Source organism: Filicampus tigris, chromosome 8 (assembly GCF_054856515.1).
Source record: "Filicampus tigris isolate MCC_2025a chromosome 8, RoL_Ftig_1.0, whole genome shotgun sequence".
Classification (NCBI taxonomy): domain Eukaryota; kingdom Metazoa; phylum Chordata; class Actinopteri; order Syngnathiformes; family Syngnathidae; genus Filicampus; species Filicampus tigris.
In genome coordinates, this window is record NC_141224.1 from 23,912,566 (window position 1) to 23,932,567 (window position 20,002).

The 20,002-nt window shown below is 39.4% G+C and overlaps 1 protein-coding gene across 1 annotated transcript in view; it reads left to right on the forward strand.

Moving 5' to 3' along the window:
• Positions 1-20,002, forward strand: part of LOC147144114 (zinc finger protein 236) — a 50,345-nt gene that overhangs the window by 23,122 nt on the left and 7,221 nt on the right. Inside the window, exons 15-29 of the mRNA XM_086038752.1 lie at positions 886-987; positions 1,779-1,921; positions 2,556-2,659; positions 3,811-3,962; positions 4,076-4,252; positions 6,235-6,541; positions 7,709-7,812; positions 13,298-13,732; positions 14,585-14,724; positions 15,576-15,807; positions 15,893-16,078; positions 16,634-16,786; positions 17,132-17,289; positions 17,422-17,553; positions 17,753-17,947. Of these exons, the coding sequence (XP_085894878.1) occupies positions 886-987; positions 1,779-1,921; positions 2,556-2,659; positions 3,811-3,962; positions 4,076-4,252; positions 6,235-6,541; positions 7,709-7,812; positions 13,298-13,732; positions 14,585-14,724; positions 15,576-15,807; positions 15,893-16,078; positions 16,634-16,786; positions 17,132-17,289; positions 17,422-17,553; positions 17,753-17,947 (2,720 nt within the window). The remainder of the gene's footprint in view (positions 1-885; positions 988-1,778; positions 1,922-2,555; positions 2,660-3,810; positions 3,963-4,075; positions 4,253-6,234; positions 6,542-7,708; positions 7,813-13,297; positions 13,733-14,584; positions 14,725-15,575; positions 15,808-15,892; positions 16,079-16,633; positions 16,787-17,131; positions 17,290-17,421; positions 17,554-17,752; positions 17,948-20,002) is intronic.

Genomic DNA, 20,002 nt, shown 5'->3' on the forward strand with positions numbered 1-20,002 from the left:
TTCAGCCAAAAGATGCAGAAGTCATTGGACAGTGCTTTAATGCGTAGGTGGACATTGACCCGAAGCATACTGAGAAAGCAACCAAAATGTTTTTTTTAAGATAAAGACGCTGAAAAGGCTGAGTCAATCACCAGGCCTGAATCCGATTGAGCTTGCATTTTACTTGCTGAAGACAAAACTGAAAGGAAAATGCCCTAATAACAAGCCGGAACTGAAGACAGTTAATTGCAGTATAGGCCTGGCAGAGCATCACCAAAACCAGTATAGGGTAATGTCTTTGTGCAACAGACTTAAGGCTATAATTAACTGCAAAGGATTTGCACACCAGTATTAAAAAATGAAAGTTTGATTTATTCGTCCCATTACTTTTGGTCCTCTAAATCAGGGGTCCTCAACCACCAGACTGCGTACCGGCACCGGGCCACGGCGGGCCGCAGAAATGGGGGAAAAAAAGAAAACATATAGTACTTCCGGTTTATTTATTATCCGTGGCTGAGAAATATTTTATTTTGAAAAGTGACTGGATTCTCTCCGTTACATCCATCTATGACTGACTTTTGATGCATGTCAAATTGTCTCCGTTGCGTAACACTAATATTAAATGCACAAGCTAGTAAATGAGTAAAATAAACAGACGTATTTGGAAAGTTTCGTTGCAATGGGCAAAAGGCCCAGTGACAATTCAACATGAGCCTATGTCCAAGAAGAAAAAGAAGGGTATTACAAAAAATAATAATAATAATTTAGATTGCATTCTCCCCACTTTGTATATATTTTAAAGTCTTTATTATTCCCATTTAATACACTATCATTATCCTCCAAGTGTATTGTGAGTATTATTGAAGTCTATTAACCTCCCATGTATCTGTTTTTCTGTGTTCACAGACTCCTATGTGACTACCCAACATGCTTTGCCTCAAAATATCACCCAATTTGAGACACGATCACTCCCTCAGACCACATTTGACCAGCAAACTTTAACACAAGGTGCATTCATATAAATCTTTGTCTGTATAAAGTGAAAATGCTCTGCTTTTGTTTAACCGGAAATGGCAATATCTGTTCATTTCTAATTGTATGAGCTACCACTACAGTGCTTTCTGGCTTGAAATTAATTTGTTGTTAGAATGTTTGATTTAATTCAATGTTAGAATAGGATCTTTGTTTCACCACTTCACTGTGACAGCCTTGAGTCACTGCTTATACGAGTGTCTTCTATAGTCAAAGTGAGGAATGAATTCCTTTCGGTCTTTCTGCCATTTTTTGACGAGCTCTCGGTCATTCGGTTGCTGCTTTATGCCACTGACTAAACAAGTTCCATGCACTTCAAGCGGCAGTTGTTGCTTCACTGCTTTGTGTTTTGGGAAGTAAGACTGTTGTATACATTCTCAGCAAAAAAAGTGGTGTGCCACACTGTGGATATTCAATGTTTGGAGTTGTTGTTTTGAGTTTATTTCAACAACCAAAGTGTATTTTTAACACTCTCTGATTTAAATGGAGGTCAGTATTGGAGTTATTTGACAAGAGTTGATTTATTTTGTGTTAAAGCAGCTCTGCAGATAGTCAATGTACTGGTATATGTTCTTTTTATTTAATAATGTTATGTTCATGTTAAACAATCAAAGATGTGTTAAGTCCACTGTTACATCAGAGTTTTAGTGTTGTTATAGTAATGGGGGCACCTTGACTGAAAGCGGCAGTGTGTCAGATGAGTTCCAGAGTTGCTGCCATATGTATATATAACACTCACAATATTTTATTCTATTTGGTCTCTCCAGGATTTAGCATGACAGAATCAAGTTACACTCAAAGCCAGTTCTCCACCGTCCAGCAGCTACAGGATTCCAGTACCCTGGAGTCTCAGGCCCTGTCATCCAGCTTTCCTCCCCCGAGTTTGCTTCATGTACCTAATGCTGAAGTGGTGAGTCCCAGCCTCAAAACATGTTCAACAGCCCTGGTCTCCATTAAATGCTGTCAGTTACAGTGGTTCATGCATTGCATTTTATTTGAACTAAGACATACAGAACAGTCCTAAGATAAAATGAATATGATTAATGTGAAAATTTGCTTGATTATGAGCCTCTTTTAATCAGGATTAGACACAAGCTGGCTGTTAGTTTGGATCTCAATAATGAATCACTACATACAATTTTAAAAAGAAAATACTTACGATTGGATAGAATAGGCAAAATCATTAAATCAAATGTAATTGATTATTGATCAATAGAAACATGTCATCGCTCTCTGGCAGAAGCCTCACATCTCTAAAACGTTTTTTTGTTTTCTGTTGTTTTGAGACAGTGTATCTTTAAAGTTGTCAAGCTATTTTCAACATGTTACATAACAGACCCATGTGGAGACTGTCCACTAGAATTGAGTTGTTAAAATAAATGAATAAATTAACCAAATTTGGACGTCGTATTTTTCCATCCAGTGACAGTGATGATGTTCGGCATTATCTATTCACTATTAATTAATAATCAATGAAATAAGTATCTTGCACATGCGTGTCTGAATGCATTTCTGTGAATTTGAGTTTGGTCTTTTCAATTTAGACAAATGGGCTGCTCCAGCAGAGCAGTCAGGGAGACCTGCAACTGGACGCTGAGCCACATGACTACCAGGAGGACTGTGAAGACAACAGCAAGAGAGCATACAGGTTTAATTCAGAGCCCGACCGATTTGGATATTTGGGGCCGATGGCAAAACTAACAATGAAGACTATAAAAACGCTGATGAAGCTAAAAAAGCTATATTGCCTGACAGCATACATTCCTGATCAAAACTTTACAACTAGTTGAAAAATTGCAAGAATTGGCGTTTCGCACTGTTGGATCTTTATAATTTACGGGGTTACCATGGGTCATTAAAAAGCATTAAATGTCATGAAATGGATTTAGAGAAATTAAGGGTCTTAACCCATTAAGGCCTAAAGCGGCTGGCTCAACATCTCCCAAAAACCTAAGGGCGACTACAGAATCCTCCTCCTAAACCTGAAGTTCTCCCAGAAACTGAACACCTCCAAAATAATTGATATCTCAGACCCTGTAGCAATTCCAAAAGAATTTGAGAGTTTAGACGTGTGGCTTTCATACAGGACCAAGTTTATTTTTATTAACTGTTTTAATCGAAGATGTAAAAATGAAGTAGAGAAACGTGTTTTTTTTAAATTGAGTGGTAATTACCAGAGCTGGGCACTTGACCCTTTTTTGCCCTCCACCCTTGACCTGGGCACCCTTCCGGCCATCCTCTATTCTGTTACAAAGACGTCGATATTGTCATTGTCTACAAACATATATCTTAACCATATATCACGTTCGACTGGTTCCACTGTTTCAAAGTCCACAAGCGTTGTCTATATCACTGCCGTTACTTATTTCAGAGCTCCCGCGGTCGTCTGTGCGTCCGCCATTATGCTCGAGAAAATCTGCGACATCCTCCGAGAGGTCACAACACCGTCACATGTATATTATGCTGCATTTCATTGGCTAAGAGTTCAGAGAATTGGATTAAAAAAAGAAATTACCTAAACGCTCTCCCGGCTCTAAGGGTAGAAAGACGCAACAGCGCTCTTGGCGTCTTTTGTGAGTTAATTGAAAGTGTTTTGTGAGTTAATTCAACCATTGAACGACAGTCAACATGCAATTGTTTGCAATTGTGCAATCAGGCACAACACTCACCCAGTACTACAGTTTTTCATGCAATTTTATTCCTTTTAAGAACTGAACAGCATAGTGTATGGCAGTGTTTGTTTTTGTGAACATTTTCTAGCTGATGGGACTATATGGACTTATTTTTTCAATTCTTTAGGTGCAGTTGGTGTAATAAAGGCTTCAAAAAGTCAAGTCATCTCAAACAGCACTTGCGCTCCCATACTGGAGAGAAGCCTTTCCGATGTCACCTCTGTGGAAGAGCTTTTGTATCATCTGGGGTGCTGAAATCCCATCTGAACACACACACAGGTGCGTTTCTAAAGAGTGTTGAGAAATGTTCAAATTTCTCCCCACATTACTGTGATTATGTGTTAAAGGAAATGTAGACACAATTTCATCATGCCATTCATCCCCACAAACAGGAGTGAAGCCCTTCAAGTGTAACGTTTGTGAAGCCTCCTTCACAACTAATGGCAGTCTGAACCGCCACATGATTATCCATGTCAAGTCATTTAAATGCTCCACATGTGATGAGAGCTTCAGGACAAGCCTGCTTTGTAAAAAGCACATGAAAAAGGAGCATGCAATAGAGGATCAAAGTAAGTAATCTGGGGCCACAACATGGTCACTTATAGTTATACTATAAATCAGAAACTGTGATTCATTATGTGTGAAGCAGTTGATTAACCGTATTTTCTGGACTATTAACCGCACCTTTATATAAGCTTAAAAAAATAATAATAATGAGAAAATGATATACAAGATGCACCGGGTTATAAGCCGCACCTATGTTGAGAAATTACATTGATTGACTGCATTTACAGAACTCTTTTGAACTGTAAATGTGCATTTATGTACCTGAAAAGATTCTTTCGGAACAGTGCCTTTTAACATAGCAGCAACTTTGCTGATTAAAGCAAAACAGAACCAAGAGAAAATAACCAGCATTTCTCCTGTTTGTAATCACAAGTCACTTTAGTCATCTTCACTGAAACCGATGAAGTCGCCATCTTCTATGTTGGAAAATTTGATATTTACTCCATTTAAAGAACAACGTTGAACTGTAAATGTATGTACCCGAATTGATTCTTTCCTTTTAACATGCCAGCAACTTTGCTGATTAAAACGGAATAGAACCAAGAGAAAATAACCAGTAGTTATCTTCATTTCATTTCGTGTTGCCGCCTCCAAAGTGTCACCATAGATACATTGACGCTAAGCTTGCGTGCAGCAGCGCGGTTTCCTTCCTGGATAGCAAGATTGATGGCCTTAAACTTAAAGCTTGCATCATACGAACTTCTTCGTGTGGGTTCTGTTGGATTTTGACACACATTTAATAACTGAATATACTCGAGTTTGTCAGTTAACATCCTTTTGTTGCTCTACTTTCGCATACCACTCAATGCAAATGCCTAGTGCATAACCTATTGCATAGTGCCCTTGCCTGTTGAACTCCTCCACCTGCAGTCACATCCTGTTACTGGTGTCATCAATTCATAACAGGTTCCATGATGAAGGGGGGAAGATTTGAAAATAATTAACTGTTTGTAATTTGTCGTCCATGTTCTATCTGCTAAAGAAAAATTTGCGTATTCTACTTTCCATTGATTTTTTTCTTAGTTTTGATTCTAATTCCGATTAGAGCGCCCCTAGCGCTTGAAGAAAAATCCACAGAATAGCTGCACCTTTATATAAGCCGCATGAATCAAAACCTAGGAAAAAAGTAGAGGCTTATAGTCCGGAGAATACGGTAATTGAAGTGCACTCGTACTGCAATGGTTCCTGTACAAACTGGTCCCTATCGTGCAGACGGTGTGTGTTTGATTTCCGGCCATTTCCCCAATACCAAGCCACTGCTGTCTTAAAGCCGGATTAAAAAAAACATGGGCGGGTTGCATCAGGAAGGGCATCGCGCATGGAAACCGCTGAACAATGCTGCCAGTGACGTGCTTTGGCGACTCCTGATGGGACAAGCCGATAAATTGTAACAAGTTGATTGAATTGAAGTATTGTATTGATTCATGTTACATATTCATGCTGAGATTTTGGTTATTTTATTTAGCAATATGACAAAGGCAAACTATTTTTGCATCACTGTAATCTATGGCTACAGTAATAAACATACCGTTAAAAATAAACATTTCTGATCCAGGGGCGGAAAAAGTAAATTATATTTAGTAAATTATGATTAAATTATTTATAAATTTCATTTTATTAATTTGCATTTCGGCGTTTTTTTGTTTTTGTTTGTTTTTTTATTGAATATTAAGAATGGTACAGTTGTGTTTGTCTAAGGAAGTTATGAAGGAAGTTTGTCATTTTATTTGATGATTTTATGTGTCGGAACAGGATGATTGCGCTCAGGGAGAGAAATATTTAGGCCCACCCTGATTTTTCCAGGCCCGCCCATTAGCCACGTTCTGGCTCCACCACTGTTCTGATCCATCAAAATTTAACATATCTGAATTCAACATTGAATTTTTTAAAGTTTATGTCGTGTCTGTATGTAGTAAATAATGTGTGCAGTGCATGTGTAAAATTGTTTGTGCTGAAACTCCTAGCTTTGTCTTCTATTGCCTAGTTATTGGTTTGGAAGGTCAAGATGTGGAAGAGGATGAGGAAGATGAAGAAGATGAAGGGGATCAAAAAACATCGAAAAGACGGGGAATGGAAATCATCACTTTCACAGAGGAGCAGGCGGCAGAACTGGCGAAGGATCCCGGCGAGGAAGCATCTGTGTCAGAGCGAATCCTTTCCCAGTCTGCAGCCGAGAGGGATCGTATCAGTGAGATCAAGGACAAGGCGGTGGTGTTGGAGACAGAACCCAAATTTGCAAATTGCTGCTCTTTCTGCCCCAAGAGCTTCAAGAAGCCCAGTGACCTTGTCAGGTAATTAGTCCCATTTTAATACCATGATACTAATACTCAGTGCTGGGCATTCCGCCTGTGTGACAGACCGGTTCGTCTGTCCGCGTATGACGGACGCCCATTTTGTAGGCGATAAACGATAGACGGAAACCTTAAAAAAAAAAAAAAATGGATTAAGCTTAGTCAGAAGCCCATTTTCCCCCGTCTGTCATTGTCTATCGTCTATCATCGTGGTGAGGCTACAATGTCTGCGGCGAGCTTTCTGTTTCCCATTGGCCACAGCTGAGGCTTCTGAGTCCTAGAAGTAGACTTATTTAGTCCAGCCGCTGTAAGGCTTCGATGCCACGGTGAGTCTTTTGTTTCAAATGCCGCTCGGCGGAGGGATGTGGGTGAAAGTTGGTCAAAGTTTGTAGAAGGAAACGCAAACGGAAGCCCGTTTAAAATGATAGGCGGACCGGCCTATAGGCAATTACTATTTGTTCTGGCCGGACAAAAAGTCAGATAACCGGATGGCGGAAGGGTACCCCGGCTGCAGGCGGAAGGCGATAAATGGACCGGGAAATTTTAGTAAAATGCCCAGCTCTGCTAATACTAATCAACATGTGACACTGTGGCCCACAACACAACTGCAACGTAATGAACATGGCATGAATAGAACTGTATAATTTGAAAGGTTGGCGACCAGTTCAGGGTGTACTCCGCTTCTCACATAGACTTCAACACACGCACGACCCTTGTGCGGATAAGTGGTTCAGAGAATGGATGGATGGATGAATTGTTGCTTGGTTGGTTAATAAACCTACATTCAGCCAACCAACCAATGATGGATGGATGCATGGATGGTTGGTTAGTTGGTAGGGGTAGGTAAGCAGGTAGGGTATGAAGGTCAGTAATTAATGGAAGGTTGCATTTTCTAATAACAAATAACCCAAGCTTAGAAAATACATTAAGATTGGTGTGCAGTGCCTGTACAAACTTTGATGCATGCTAAAAGAAGAGGCTTGAGACTATGCCACCAAGCTCCACTTATTTTTTGGCATATTCATTGTCTTAGCTTCTTTTGTTTTTCTCCATTGTTAGTTTCTAAATGTTTACCTACTGTTTATTTTTAAGTGCATTCCGCTACAAAACTGTAGGGAGAACCCAGAAGCACAACTCTCAATTTTCTACTTCTAATGTCTTTTCTAGGCATATTCGAATTCACACAGGAGAAAGACCATACAAGTGTGATGAATGTGGGAAGAGTTTTACTGTGAAATCTACTCTGGATTGTCATGTGAAGACGCACACAGGTTAGTCTTAATGCTCTTGCTTCTTTATGTAGTTGAGTGATCTCTTTATATATATTTTGGGGTGGAGCCACTGTGTAGTGTAGGTTATTAACTACACTATTAATTGAATTAAACTTTAAATTAATTAAAAGTTATTAATTATGGCTTACATATTGTTGACTTAATAGCATAATTGTCCAAGTCACCTATTTTTAACTTCTAGTTGTGTCAAAATCAGGCTTCTAAATTAACACCCACCAAATGCGGGTTAAAATTCATTTTGGCAGGTGTTATCAGCCAGATTGGCCGGTAATGAGTGAGGCATTTGTGTCAGTCAGATCCAGTCTACTTTGGGTTGGGCGTCAAGTCTCGAGAATCGATTGGAGCGGGGACTATTCTCCCGGAACCGTTGGCAAATTTCCAGTTCCCCGTTTTTGTGCCTTGTCCGCCAAGCGGAAAAAGAGACCAATAAATGTTCTGATCCATCAAAAGAGAATTTCCTTCCCATCACTTGTGTTGCGGTATCTCCAGAGCGATGTGAAAAGAGCCGTTGTGCAAGCTAAATCATCAAAAACAAGGCAATACAACAAAACTCGTTGAATCATTTGAACAAGTAGCACCCAAATGATGGATTGGAAAGCGTGAAAATGCGAGCAGTTTGCACAGCCTGTCTACGTAAGCATTAGCAATTTGGCCGCAAGTAAATAGCTGGCAGCCACCGGTCGAAAGCAGCATGCAATCGTGTCATAGCAATGATGTTAACACCTATGTAGGATCATAACTTAAAAATGCTTATATTTTATTTCGTGCTGTCAAGCGATTAAATTTTTTTATCGCATTTTGTCATAGTTAACTCATAGTTAATCGCATATTTTATTTATTGTAAAAAAATCCCTTGATTTTTCTGTCGCATTATTTTCTTGAATTTTAATACCCTTAACATGAAGAAGAGGATTGATTTTCTTATGCAAATACTTTATTCAAGCGAAGTCAACCAAAACATATTTATTTCAAAAATATGTTCTATGCAAGCCCACTAGTTGAAACAAGGCATTCTGATAAATATTGCGTTTGTGGAATAAGAGTTAATCCACTTGTTTTTAGTCATCACTGGGGGCGGCCATTTTGTCACGTATTTCAACTGAAAATGATATCACAGTTGCTCAGGGCTCACATAACAACCAATCACAGCTCACCTGTTTTCTGAAACTGAGCCATGATTGGTCGTTATTTGAGCCCGCAGCGCATCTGTGATGTCATTTTCAGTCGACAGAAGTAATAAAATGGCCGACCCCTGAGATGGTAGAAAATGGATGGCTTTTATAACTTAACTCATATTCCACAAACACAATATTAATCAGAATGCTTTGTTTGAACTAGGGGGCCTGTTTAGAACATATTCTTGAAAAAAAAAAGTTTGGGTTGACTTTCACTTCAATTGAAAAAACAAGCCCCTCAGCCCTTTTCAAACACACACTAGTGATGGGACTTACCGCTTTTTTGTTGTTGTTGCTTTAATCGATATATTACCAATAAGGACGTAACATTATGCACAAAGTGAATTAATAATTAATTTTAAAAAATGTGTTGTACTACTATATTATAATAGCCTTTATTTTTTCATTCTACAGTGAACTTTTAATTAATTTAAACGTTTTACTTTTTTATACTAAGCAACTTTATTGGAGATGAGATGAGCCAACCTGATGTCAGTGAAGTACATTTCAGAGGGATTCTCACATCCCCCGATTGCAACCTTACTACTTGATGAAAAGTTAATAGAGAGGTTTTACCTTGTCAAATTAAATTGAAAATGAAAATTGAAAACTGAAAATGACATCACAAGTCAAGCAACACAGAATCCCTGAAAAACACGACATAACAAAATGTAAATTAAAAATATTTTACTTTTTAGTGCAACAACAAATAAACTATGAAATACAAGAATAAACTTTTAGCTTAGGATCCCTGAAAAACACACGAAATATAAATTAACATATTGACAGATCTACAAAAAATAAATTAGAAAATGCAAAACAATTTGAGCTTTTTATACACTCAACAAATTTAAAATCAAACAACAACACAGAATCCCTGAAAATGCAAAACAACACAATATGACTTAAAAATATTAACTCTTCAGTGCTACAACAAATAAACTATAAAATACAAGAACTTTTAACTATTTACAATTCACCTTTAACAAATGTAGACTGAAACATTACAAAACCCCTGAAAAACACCCCAAAAATATAAATTAAAATGTGTAAAACAAAAAAGAAAAAGATCAGCAGTATCTAGTAGAGCCATCAATACAGTTAAAATGAGTCCAAATTTGGCTGCTTTTCCTGCTGTGACCCATTTCTTTTCTACTTTCTTTTTTTATGTTCTCCGTGTTGCACTCGCTCCTCTCTTGCCCGGTTTGTGTGCTCACTGTGCTGTGTACTAGGCTGCCCCCCCCCCCCCCCCCCCCCGCTCAGCGCACAAAGCAGTGCAGACACAGAGACGACACCACGCATAATGTCCAATCACGTGCGCCTTTATGAGAAAAAAAATAGTCTCGAAGGGAGCCGGCTCCTGATTGGTGGGGAGCCGCGTCGTTCACTTCAAAGAGCCGGCTCATAGAGCCGTTACGCGAACGACACAAGCCTAACACACACACATTCGCCCACGCACACGCACGTGTGCGCCTTTCAGCTGTTGCTAAGAGCATGCTACTGAACACCAATTGATTGACTAACCTTGTCTTTCTTTAGAGAGAAAATATATAAGACAAACACAACGCTGCATTTTAAGGGCAAGCAAGGAAAGTCTATCTAATCTAAGCAGTCTATGTAACCATAGGATGTAGCTGTATGTACAGTATTTATGTAGATACTGCAGCTATGTATGATCTAAGCTAAATATTAGCTGGATATGTGCATTTGTGTGTTGAACTTGTTGGTTCAATGTTGCAATTACTTAGCCGATTCTGACTTTGGGTCATGAGCCGCATCGCGTCATTCTATGGGTAGGCGTCGGTCGAATGAGCCGGCCGGGCAGGCCCATACAGGATGATCGACCCCATGAAGGGCGACTGCTGCCACCGCGGTGTCCCAGCAGCCATGCAGCTGTGAAGATCTGGGGGAATTGGCCCGCCCAGAGTCGCCACCGCTGCCCACGCTTGCCGGCCAGGACGAAGCGAGCCGAGGAGCTGAGCGCGAGTGGTGGCGAGCTAACGTGCTATTGTTACGCATCTTCGGCGGCAGGAGCCCGAGACTGCCCGCATTTTTATTTTAATAGGTCGTACTTTGTTCGTAGCTCTTCCGCGCGGCTGACTAGGAATCGAAACTTAGCAGTGGCACCGACATTCTAAAATCTGAACGGTTCCGGGTGAACTGGAATGATGGAACTGATTCCACTCGAATCCGGGGTTTCGGTGCCCAACCCTAAGGGGTGACAAAGCCGTGCATGTGTCTGCCGAGCAATTCATCCTCATCGGCAATATTTTGAAGCAGATGCAACGCCTCTAGCTACTCTAAAGCTCAAGCTTCAAGATACATGTATAGATCATGGTGAACAGCAGCCTTTATCAATGCAGCCACTGGTTGCTATGGAAACCTTAATCACGCGATCAAAAAAATTGACGGCGTCAAAAGGGGGTTGGATTAACTTAGAAAATAACGCGCTAAATTGACAACTCTAATTTTATTATTTTAAGGCGTATTCATTATTCCTGAGGGGTCCATTTTTGGTAGTTCATTGTGTTATTTTACATTGTTCTACATTTGTTGTACTGTTGAATAAAAATGTAAGAAATGAACAACAAAAACAGTTTATGTTAATAAAAATGTTGAGTTACTATGTCATCAGTACTAATTAGTGTTGTCAACGATACCAATATTTTGACTTCGATACTATACCTGCATAAAGTACCTCGATACCGATACCAATACGGTACCTCGACAAAAATCTAAATTTAGCAAAAGCAGCAAAATTATAACTGACAAAAGAACTTCACATTGTTAAAAATGTATTGATTCAAAATATTATGATATGTTCGATAAGAAAATAACAATTTAAACGTTCTGGAACACTTTTGCACAACGTGAGATAAATATATTACACTTTCTTTCTATCCTTGATAATTCATATTTTATAGACTACATGTAAATTAAATATTAAGAAAACTAGTTCTCATTTATTTAAACGTCAGTAGAAAAGGTGCACAGAGGTTTATAGAGCTATTAGTGTGACATCTACTGCAATGCAGTATTGAGCAGGTTATGATAATTTTATGGCCAGATATGCAGCTCTATAGCCTCTTTGCTGTTTGGACAGAATTAGCCAATTCTGATTTTAAGAATGACATTTTTTTTTTACATTTTTGCCATATTGTCGACCTATTTTGCATTACATTTGCACCGTTACAGTCAAGCAAATGACTCAACGTAATGTTTCTTGTGTGTGTGCGTTTGTGTGTGCATTTGTGTGTGTGTGTGTGTCTACTCGTCTCTAATCCGCTCCCAGTTAGTCGAACGCCACGTCAAATTGTTAACAAAATAATTCACACATGCTTATTTTTGAGGGGAGTGTTAAAAATGTATCACAACCTGTCGTTCTAAACTGGTGGTATAACTCTGGATGCCGGTCATCGAGGTACTTGGCCAGATTAGACATGTTCCCACCTCGAGCTACGGTAGTTTTAAAACAAGCCTTACAGACGGGCTTTGTCATGTGGGTCGGCTTGCCATTGCTGTCGGCCATGTAAGGAAAAAAGTTCCATATGCTAATTATATCATTAAGACACTTCACACGTCATGCTTTTCAATGAGGAGTGGAGGGGCAGCCAGCGTTTCAATGCTTGAGGCCATCTTCCTCACATGTCGGAGGAGGCGTGCCAATTAAGGTGTTTCTCACATGTTGGTAGACAGGCGCCTTTAGCGTATGTATATTTTCCTTTAAGACAGAATTGGTGAGCTCTGTTTTTCTTTTTTTTAGATTGCCAGTTTTAAAGCAATGCAAAAATTGTCTAAACATACTTGTCTAAACCAGTCCGGGAATGTGAAACAAAACGGTTGGGGACCAATGGTCTCCAGTGCAACCAGCGCAAGAAAGGTGGACACAGATAAAAACAGCGGCGCTAAAGTTTAAAAAATAAAAAAATAATTCTGATTAGCTGGTAATTCTAGAGAGTCACCAGCCACATAGTGTTGATTACGATTAAATTCGACATGGTACGGATGTCGCTTATGTCATGTTTATTAACATGCAACAGCATGTAAACGCTAAGACCAAATGATCCTAGTTAATTAAATTCAAAGAAACAACAAATCATCAGCAACGCCAAACCAATTTATATTTGGTGTACATCTCTCATATAAAAAGACAGTTCAATACGAATGTCGATATGTGGGGTGCGATACGATTCAAGGTTTTTCAATGATTTTAATGATTTAAAATGTAACAATTTAACCTAGGGGCATTACTTCATATTCACTTCCTACATGTCTTCTATTTTTTGCAGGTCAGAAACTGGTCAACTGCCACATGTGCAATACTTCCTTCTCTACAAAGGGTAGCTTAAAGGTGCACATGCGACTCCACACTGGCTCCAAGCCTTTCAAATGCCCCTTCTGTGACCTTCGCTTTCGAACTTCTGGGCATCGCAAAACCCACATCCAGTGTCACATCCGGGCTAATGGAGAGAGCCGCAAGTCCAAACGGCCTTCCTCATCTTCTGCTCAGACCAGTCATAGCGAAGACACAGGGCATGCTGGTGCCTCAGGACAAGGCCAGCATACAACAGTATCAGAGGCACTTCAAACTGTGGGGCTGCTACAAACCTCCAACTCTGACAACATCTACCTCCCAGCAAACCAAGTGCTGACTGGGCAGTTTGACCAGAATCTTTTACAGTCGGGCCTAGTGGGACAGGCAATTCTGCCAGCCACAATGTCAGGTATGTATTGGTCTTCTTTCACACCACATGAACCTAAACCTTACACATGAGCCTAACTTAAACCTTAGAGTGCAGTATTGCAGTCATAAATTGAGCATTTGATAGCGTTTTAACAGACATATTTTCTTTTTTGGTTAATGTGAGTTCAGTGTGACGTAAGTTTTAGTTAAAGGTTGAAAAGGTTGAGTCATATGTGTTAACACAACTTGTATAAACTGTTGGAAAGTTTGTTGCATCGGTATGATGTTATAGCTGGATTTTGATTCTCCCTTTTCCAATTAATGTGAGCGGTAGATGTACGTACTTTATTTAGTCACATCCTTGCAATCACAACAACTTGGGCATTTCAAGATGATGTCTTGTTTGTTTGTGGAGCTGACATTCTATAAGTGTAATGAAAATGACATGACAACTGCTCACAACGACCAATCACGGCTCAGATTCAGAGAACAGGTCAGCTCTGATTGGTCGTTGTAAGCAGTTGTGATGTCATTTTCAGTCGACGGAAGACAAAATGGCCACCCCCAGAGATGGCTAAAAACAAGTGCATTTTGCTATTGAATTTATATTCCAAAAACGCAAAATTAATCAGAATGCTGTGTTTCAACTAGTGGGCCTGCTGGGAACATATTCTTGAAAAAAATATGCTTGGGTTGACTTCCCCTTTAAATGCTGGAGGGTGCCACCACTTTTCATCAGTGCTACTGGGGGTCCACATCGGACCACCCACTTCCTAATAATCTGTTCAGTTGAGGCAACAAAAAAACAATTAGATTCTAAATGTAAAAGCTAGATGATCTGGTTGTCTGATGTGTGCTGCGTTTGTTTGTTTCCGTGTGTTTGTGATGGCAGGAGATGTGAACGTGTCCCTGTCAGATGGACTGACAACACTTGAAGGTATTCACCTCCAGTTGACTCCGGCCAACTTGGTGTGCCCAAATGTCCAGATCTCTGGCATCGACACAAGCAGCTTAAACAACATCACTCTGCAGGTTAGTCATGTCTCCTAGTAGACCTTGTTTTGTTTTTTTTTATTAGTTTAGTTTGTTTCTTCTTTGCTCACAACTCTAATCTAGTCACGCATGACACATGAGTGCCAAGTTATAGATTTATTTTTCCTAAAATCATCGGAGACACGAATATGAATTACAGTGGACTAAATTTCCTGTTTGTATTAGGACATAACAAATTAAAGGTATACTAATTTCTGGTAGACGTTTTTTTTAATTAATTAATTGGGGAAAAGGTCATAACAGACCACAACATTAGATACATCTTCACAATCTCCACAACAAGGCTTAGTTTTGATTGACACTGTCAGAGAGGAATGAATTTTAAAATGTTAAAGGTCGATGTGAATATACTGCTCTGCATCGTTGAAAGTTGTCTTTCTGCAGTTCTACAATGCTGCAAACGACAAAAATAATAATACAATAGTACAGTATAGAAGTGAATGCCTCTTAGTCATTAAAAACCAAGCGTTTGGTTTCTTGTTTATCTTTTAAGGCAAACTTTTTTTATGCGGGAATTGAGCTCACTAGATTATAATATACAATTGAAGATGTACACTCACCCGTCACAACCAAATATCTAATTAATCTTGAATATTGATATTAGGCCATGCGTATACCCTCATACCATGTGGTCATGCACACCATCTTCAATTCTATATTTTAATTGAATCTGAAATATTGGTGTTCGGCCACACTTATACCCTCATGCCATGTACTCATGCATACTCTGTTAAGATGCAATTGTAATAATAATAGCTGTTAAACAAATGATAAATCTTCAAGAGAGATTAAATTCCCAGTGTCATCCAACGTTATGTGTTTTTGTGCAGATCGACCATGCCCTTCTCCAACAGACTCTGCAGCAGGGCGGCCTTCTCTCACAGCCGCTGAGTGTCGACACCGGTCTTGTCCTCCACTCTGGCAGTCAGCTCATGTCCACTAGTGACCCATCTGTGTCAGCCAACGTTGTCCTCCACCCACTGACCAGCCTGGGCCTGCAGCCATCCACTATCACACCTGCCCAAGTCACAATGGCTGGCCTCTCAGAGCAGGACACTGCGGGTAGGTTCCTTACAGGTGGACATTGTGGACAATATTTCTTGAGCTGACTAATGAGTGGTGAACTTTGACATCACTAATCATCCAGGCTCTCAGGACCTCAGCCATGTCATGGGCAGCACTGGCTTGGTGAGTGCAGGCACAGGCAGCCAAGAGATTACACTCACTATCAACAATTCCAGCCTCACGCATGCTCTAGCGCAAGTACAGGCAACAGCTTCGGGTTCCAACACCTCATCAGGAAACCCTCAAGAGATCACTCTCACCATATCAGGTATTACACAGGAACATGGCTTTGTGTACACTTGATATTGTATTCCACAAATTCAGACAATAGCAGAGAGGAAGAAACATATTGTCAAGGTTTAGTCCCATTCTTCTTGATTTCTTAATTCAGGCAGAACTTGCTTACAGGAAAAAAAACAAAAAGAAATTACCCAATAAGAACAATCCCTTGGTTAAAATAAAAATACGAGGAAGACTAAATTGTGAAGGGACATATCACATTTACATAACACAAAATTATACTTAATGTTACTATACATGCAGCTAAAGTGCAAAGGGACAATGGCAATTAATTACATGGCTTTATCCAAAGTATCAGTCTGACATATCTTGTTTGTTGTAATTCAAATCATTTTTCACCAGAGCCTAAGCAAACTTGTTCCAAAATATGTTCAAAGCAAAATGACGAAGTGCGTTGTCACAATTCCTTACATTCCATTCTATTTTGTACACAACAGTTCCAAAAGTAATTCTGGTCTGCACAAATAATAATCTATTATTTAATTTAAATGAATAATTTCACATTCATTCCATATATTTGCAGGGCAAGATCTACTCCCTCAGCACAGCAACAATGCAGAGATGAATAGTGGCCTCAGACTGGCATCACCACTCACAGGCCAGACCACCAACGCCACCTTGACTATCAGCAATGACCACCTCCTACCTCAGAACCCCACCAACACTGGAATGGCTGGTAGGACAAGTCAAGACGTGTCATGAATATACCTCTTTATGTTTATAATTTATATCAACTAAATATAATTTGTCATCTCAAATGTTGATCAAAATTGCAGTGTCTTGTTCTCCTCATATAATTGTAGTATTAAATGCAAAATACTCCACCTATTACAATACTATTATTACTTTTACCGAGTTAAATCATTCGACAGAGTGAAAAGCATCACTTTGACGTGATGATATCAGCAGATATGTTTCTGTTTCATTACAAAAATACAATAAAAAGGTTGTACTGGATGCCATAAAAAACGTAAAAGTTTAGCAGGAACACGAGAATGAAAGTCAACGGTTTTTCTTACAGTTACCAGTCTTCCGTCAAGCACCTCGCTATCACACACTGCTACATCTCAGAGCCTAGTTTTGTCACCCGGAGGTGTGGCCAATGACGGTAGTGTTACACTGACCCTAGCAGATGCCCAGGGTATGTTGGATGGCGTTACTGTAAACATCAATGCACAGGTAAAAGATGTTTTACATGAACATTTTGTTCATTATTATTGTGCTGTTGTAACTGCCGTACCTTTTTACCCAGGCTTCAGCTTCTTTGACATTGGAATTACCCAAGCTGTTGTATCTTATTTTCATTCTTAGGGTCAGACATTCCCTGCAGTGCTGAATGACTCTAATCTACATGCTGGCCAACCAGCCATTACAGGCCAGCCAGTCATACTGGTCAGCCATCATTCGCAATCTGTGATGGGAACCTCTGACAATGGATATAACGTAAGTATAAAAGTCAGCCAGGGAGACCAAAGTGGAAGTTAGATCAGTTTATCGGCATTTGTGGCTCGTTTGAACTTAGACCGTCCACTTCAGTATTTAAATACATGAAAAATGCATGAGCTGTGCATTGTGGTTGTCTTCTTTTTTCATGATACTTTAATCATTAACTGACACCATTTGTTTTGGGTTTATGTTCCAGATTGCAAATGATAGCCGAAAGGGTGGGAAGGGTCACCCCGCGGAGGCTGATAATCAGTACAAATGTTTCTACTGTAATTTTGTATGCCCAAATGCCAACGCTCTACGCCGTCACTGTAGACAAGCTCATAGTAAAGACCGATGCCACGTCTGCACCATCTGCAACAAAGCCTTTAAGCGAGCAATGCATCTTAAGGTAAGTGTGTATTGCAGAGCAGAAGCTCTTACTCAACAACGCCTGCCACTATTGGCTTCCCACAGATCCTTAAAAGCGAAGGAGAGAGTTGTCTCAGGTGATAAGAAAGCAAATTATAAGCAAGCACATTTAAGGTAACGGCTAGAAGATCATCTCCAAGCAGCTTGATGATGTTCCTGTAACTACAGCTGCACATATTATTCAGAAGTTTAAGATCGACAGGACTGCAGCTAACCTCCCTGGATGTGGCCGCAGGAGGAAAATTGATGACAAATTGATGACAAATTGAAGGGACTGATAATACAAATGGCAACAAAAGGGCCCAGGACAACCACCAAATTGAAGGCCAACTCCAAGGTCAAGATACATCAGTGCCCGATCACACCATCCGTCATTATTTGAACCAAAGTGATGACCAAGCAGGCTTGGCACTGGGTCATGAAACCTTTTAGTCAATGTGGCTAAACAGTATAAAAATCTCATAGTCACATTTGAGTGTCACATCAGTAGTGCCGCCTGTTTCGCCACTAATACATGCACACGGCAAAGACATTGTAGCCCAAATAACACACAAAGCATAAAACTTTAGGAAAAAATATTTTGGGGGGGTTGTGAGTAAAGGTTGATGGCACATTGTAGTGGAAAAACTTGGAAACGTTATTATCATCAATAAGTAAGTGGTAATTGCGTTCAATGACCACAGATGAAATGAGGGCACTTACATAGCGGGGAAGGGTGACACAGGTCCTCCCTTGGTTGCGTCAGCTCGTCCTTTTAGTATTTATTACAGGTTCTGATAATACAGTATAATGTCTGACTCTGTATACAGGCAGTTACCCCCATATTTGCCACATGCAATTTTATTCTATAATACATATGTCATGATGCCTACATTATACAATACAATACCATTTTATTTATATATTGAAAGCAATGAACTGATCCCAAGTGTTTTAAGAAATACAAAAGTTTTATTTTAATTTTTTTTAATAGTTTTTGTTTTTCTCTTACTTTCTTATACTCTCAATGACAAATCACTTTCCTGTGAGAAGTGTTTCCAGTCAAAAGGACTCATTTCTCTTGGCACTGGCAATGTTCTTCATGTGGTTCAGACTGTCAAGGACTTCAGCTCATCTTTCCTTAGGGCATAGTAAAATAAGGAAGAGGATTTGGCTTATACACTAAAGCAAACACCATTTTTCAGCCTCTTTTTCACATCTCATTAAAGCTAAATGAGGCACAGCAACATTGCTTTGTATGATTCCGTGCGGTTTTACAGTGCTACAAGTTTTACCACAAGAACAAGCATGTTAAAGTACTAGCTTTCTGATAGTCAAGCAAAACGTAAGGTCCAGATAATGTATTGTATTTAATTAGATTGTGGGCATTTCAGTGATTCTCAACCCGTGTGCTGTGGCACTGTGCAGTATCCAGCATCATATATTTTGACAAAAAAAATATATATGTATATATATTTTTAGATATATATATATATATTTAAAATAAATATCTATGCCAACCACTTGTAATATGAGGCAAAACAATCAAATGCTCTTCCTCTTCCTAGATGACAGAAGATACATAATTAATCTGTTCATCCACTTATTGTGAATCGTTTTACTTGGTGGTGTGCCTTGAGATTTTTTTCTAATGTGAAATATGTGCCTTGGCTCAATAAAGGTTGGGAAACACTGACGTAGATGCTCAAGCTTTTAGACCTATTGTACAACGTATATTATACTACATACCAGGGGTCACCGACCTGATTAACGTGAAGGGCTACCAATTTGAAAGAATAATTTTTCTCAAAATAGCTTTAATTATGTCATTATTAATAATTATCAACGGTCTACATAAAGACACTGATCATGTAAATGATTTAACAACTTAGGAAACGGACACATGCCAGTATGCAATACTTTATTTCTCAAAATTTCTGCAAGTATTTGAACATTCTATACAACATTCTTTCACAATGTCCCATCTCTGGTGAGCTATTTTGAGAACAGGCCAATGGGCTACTACCTCTGTGGTTGTCGGGGCCTACCATGTTGG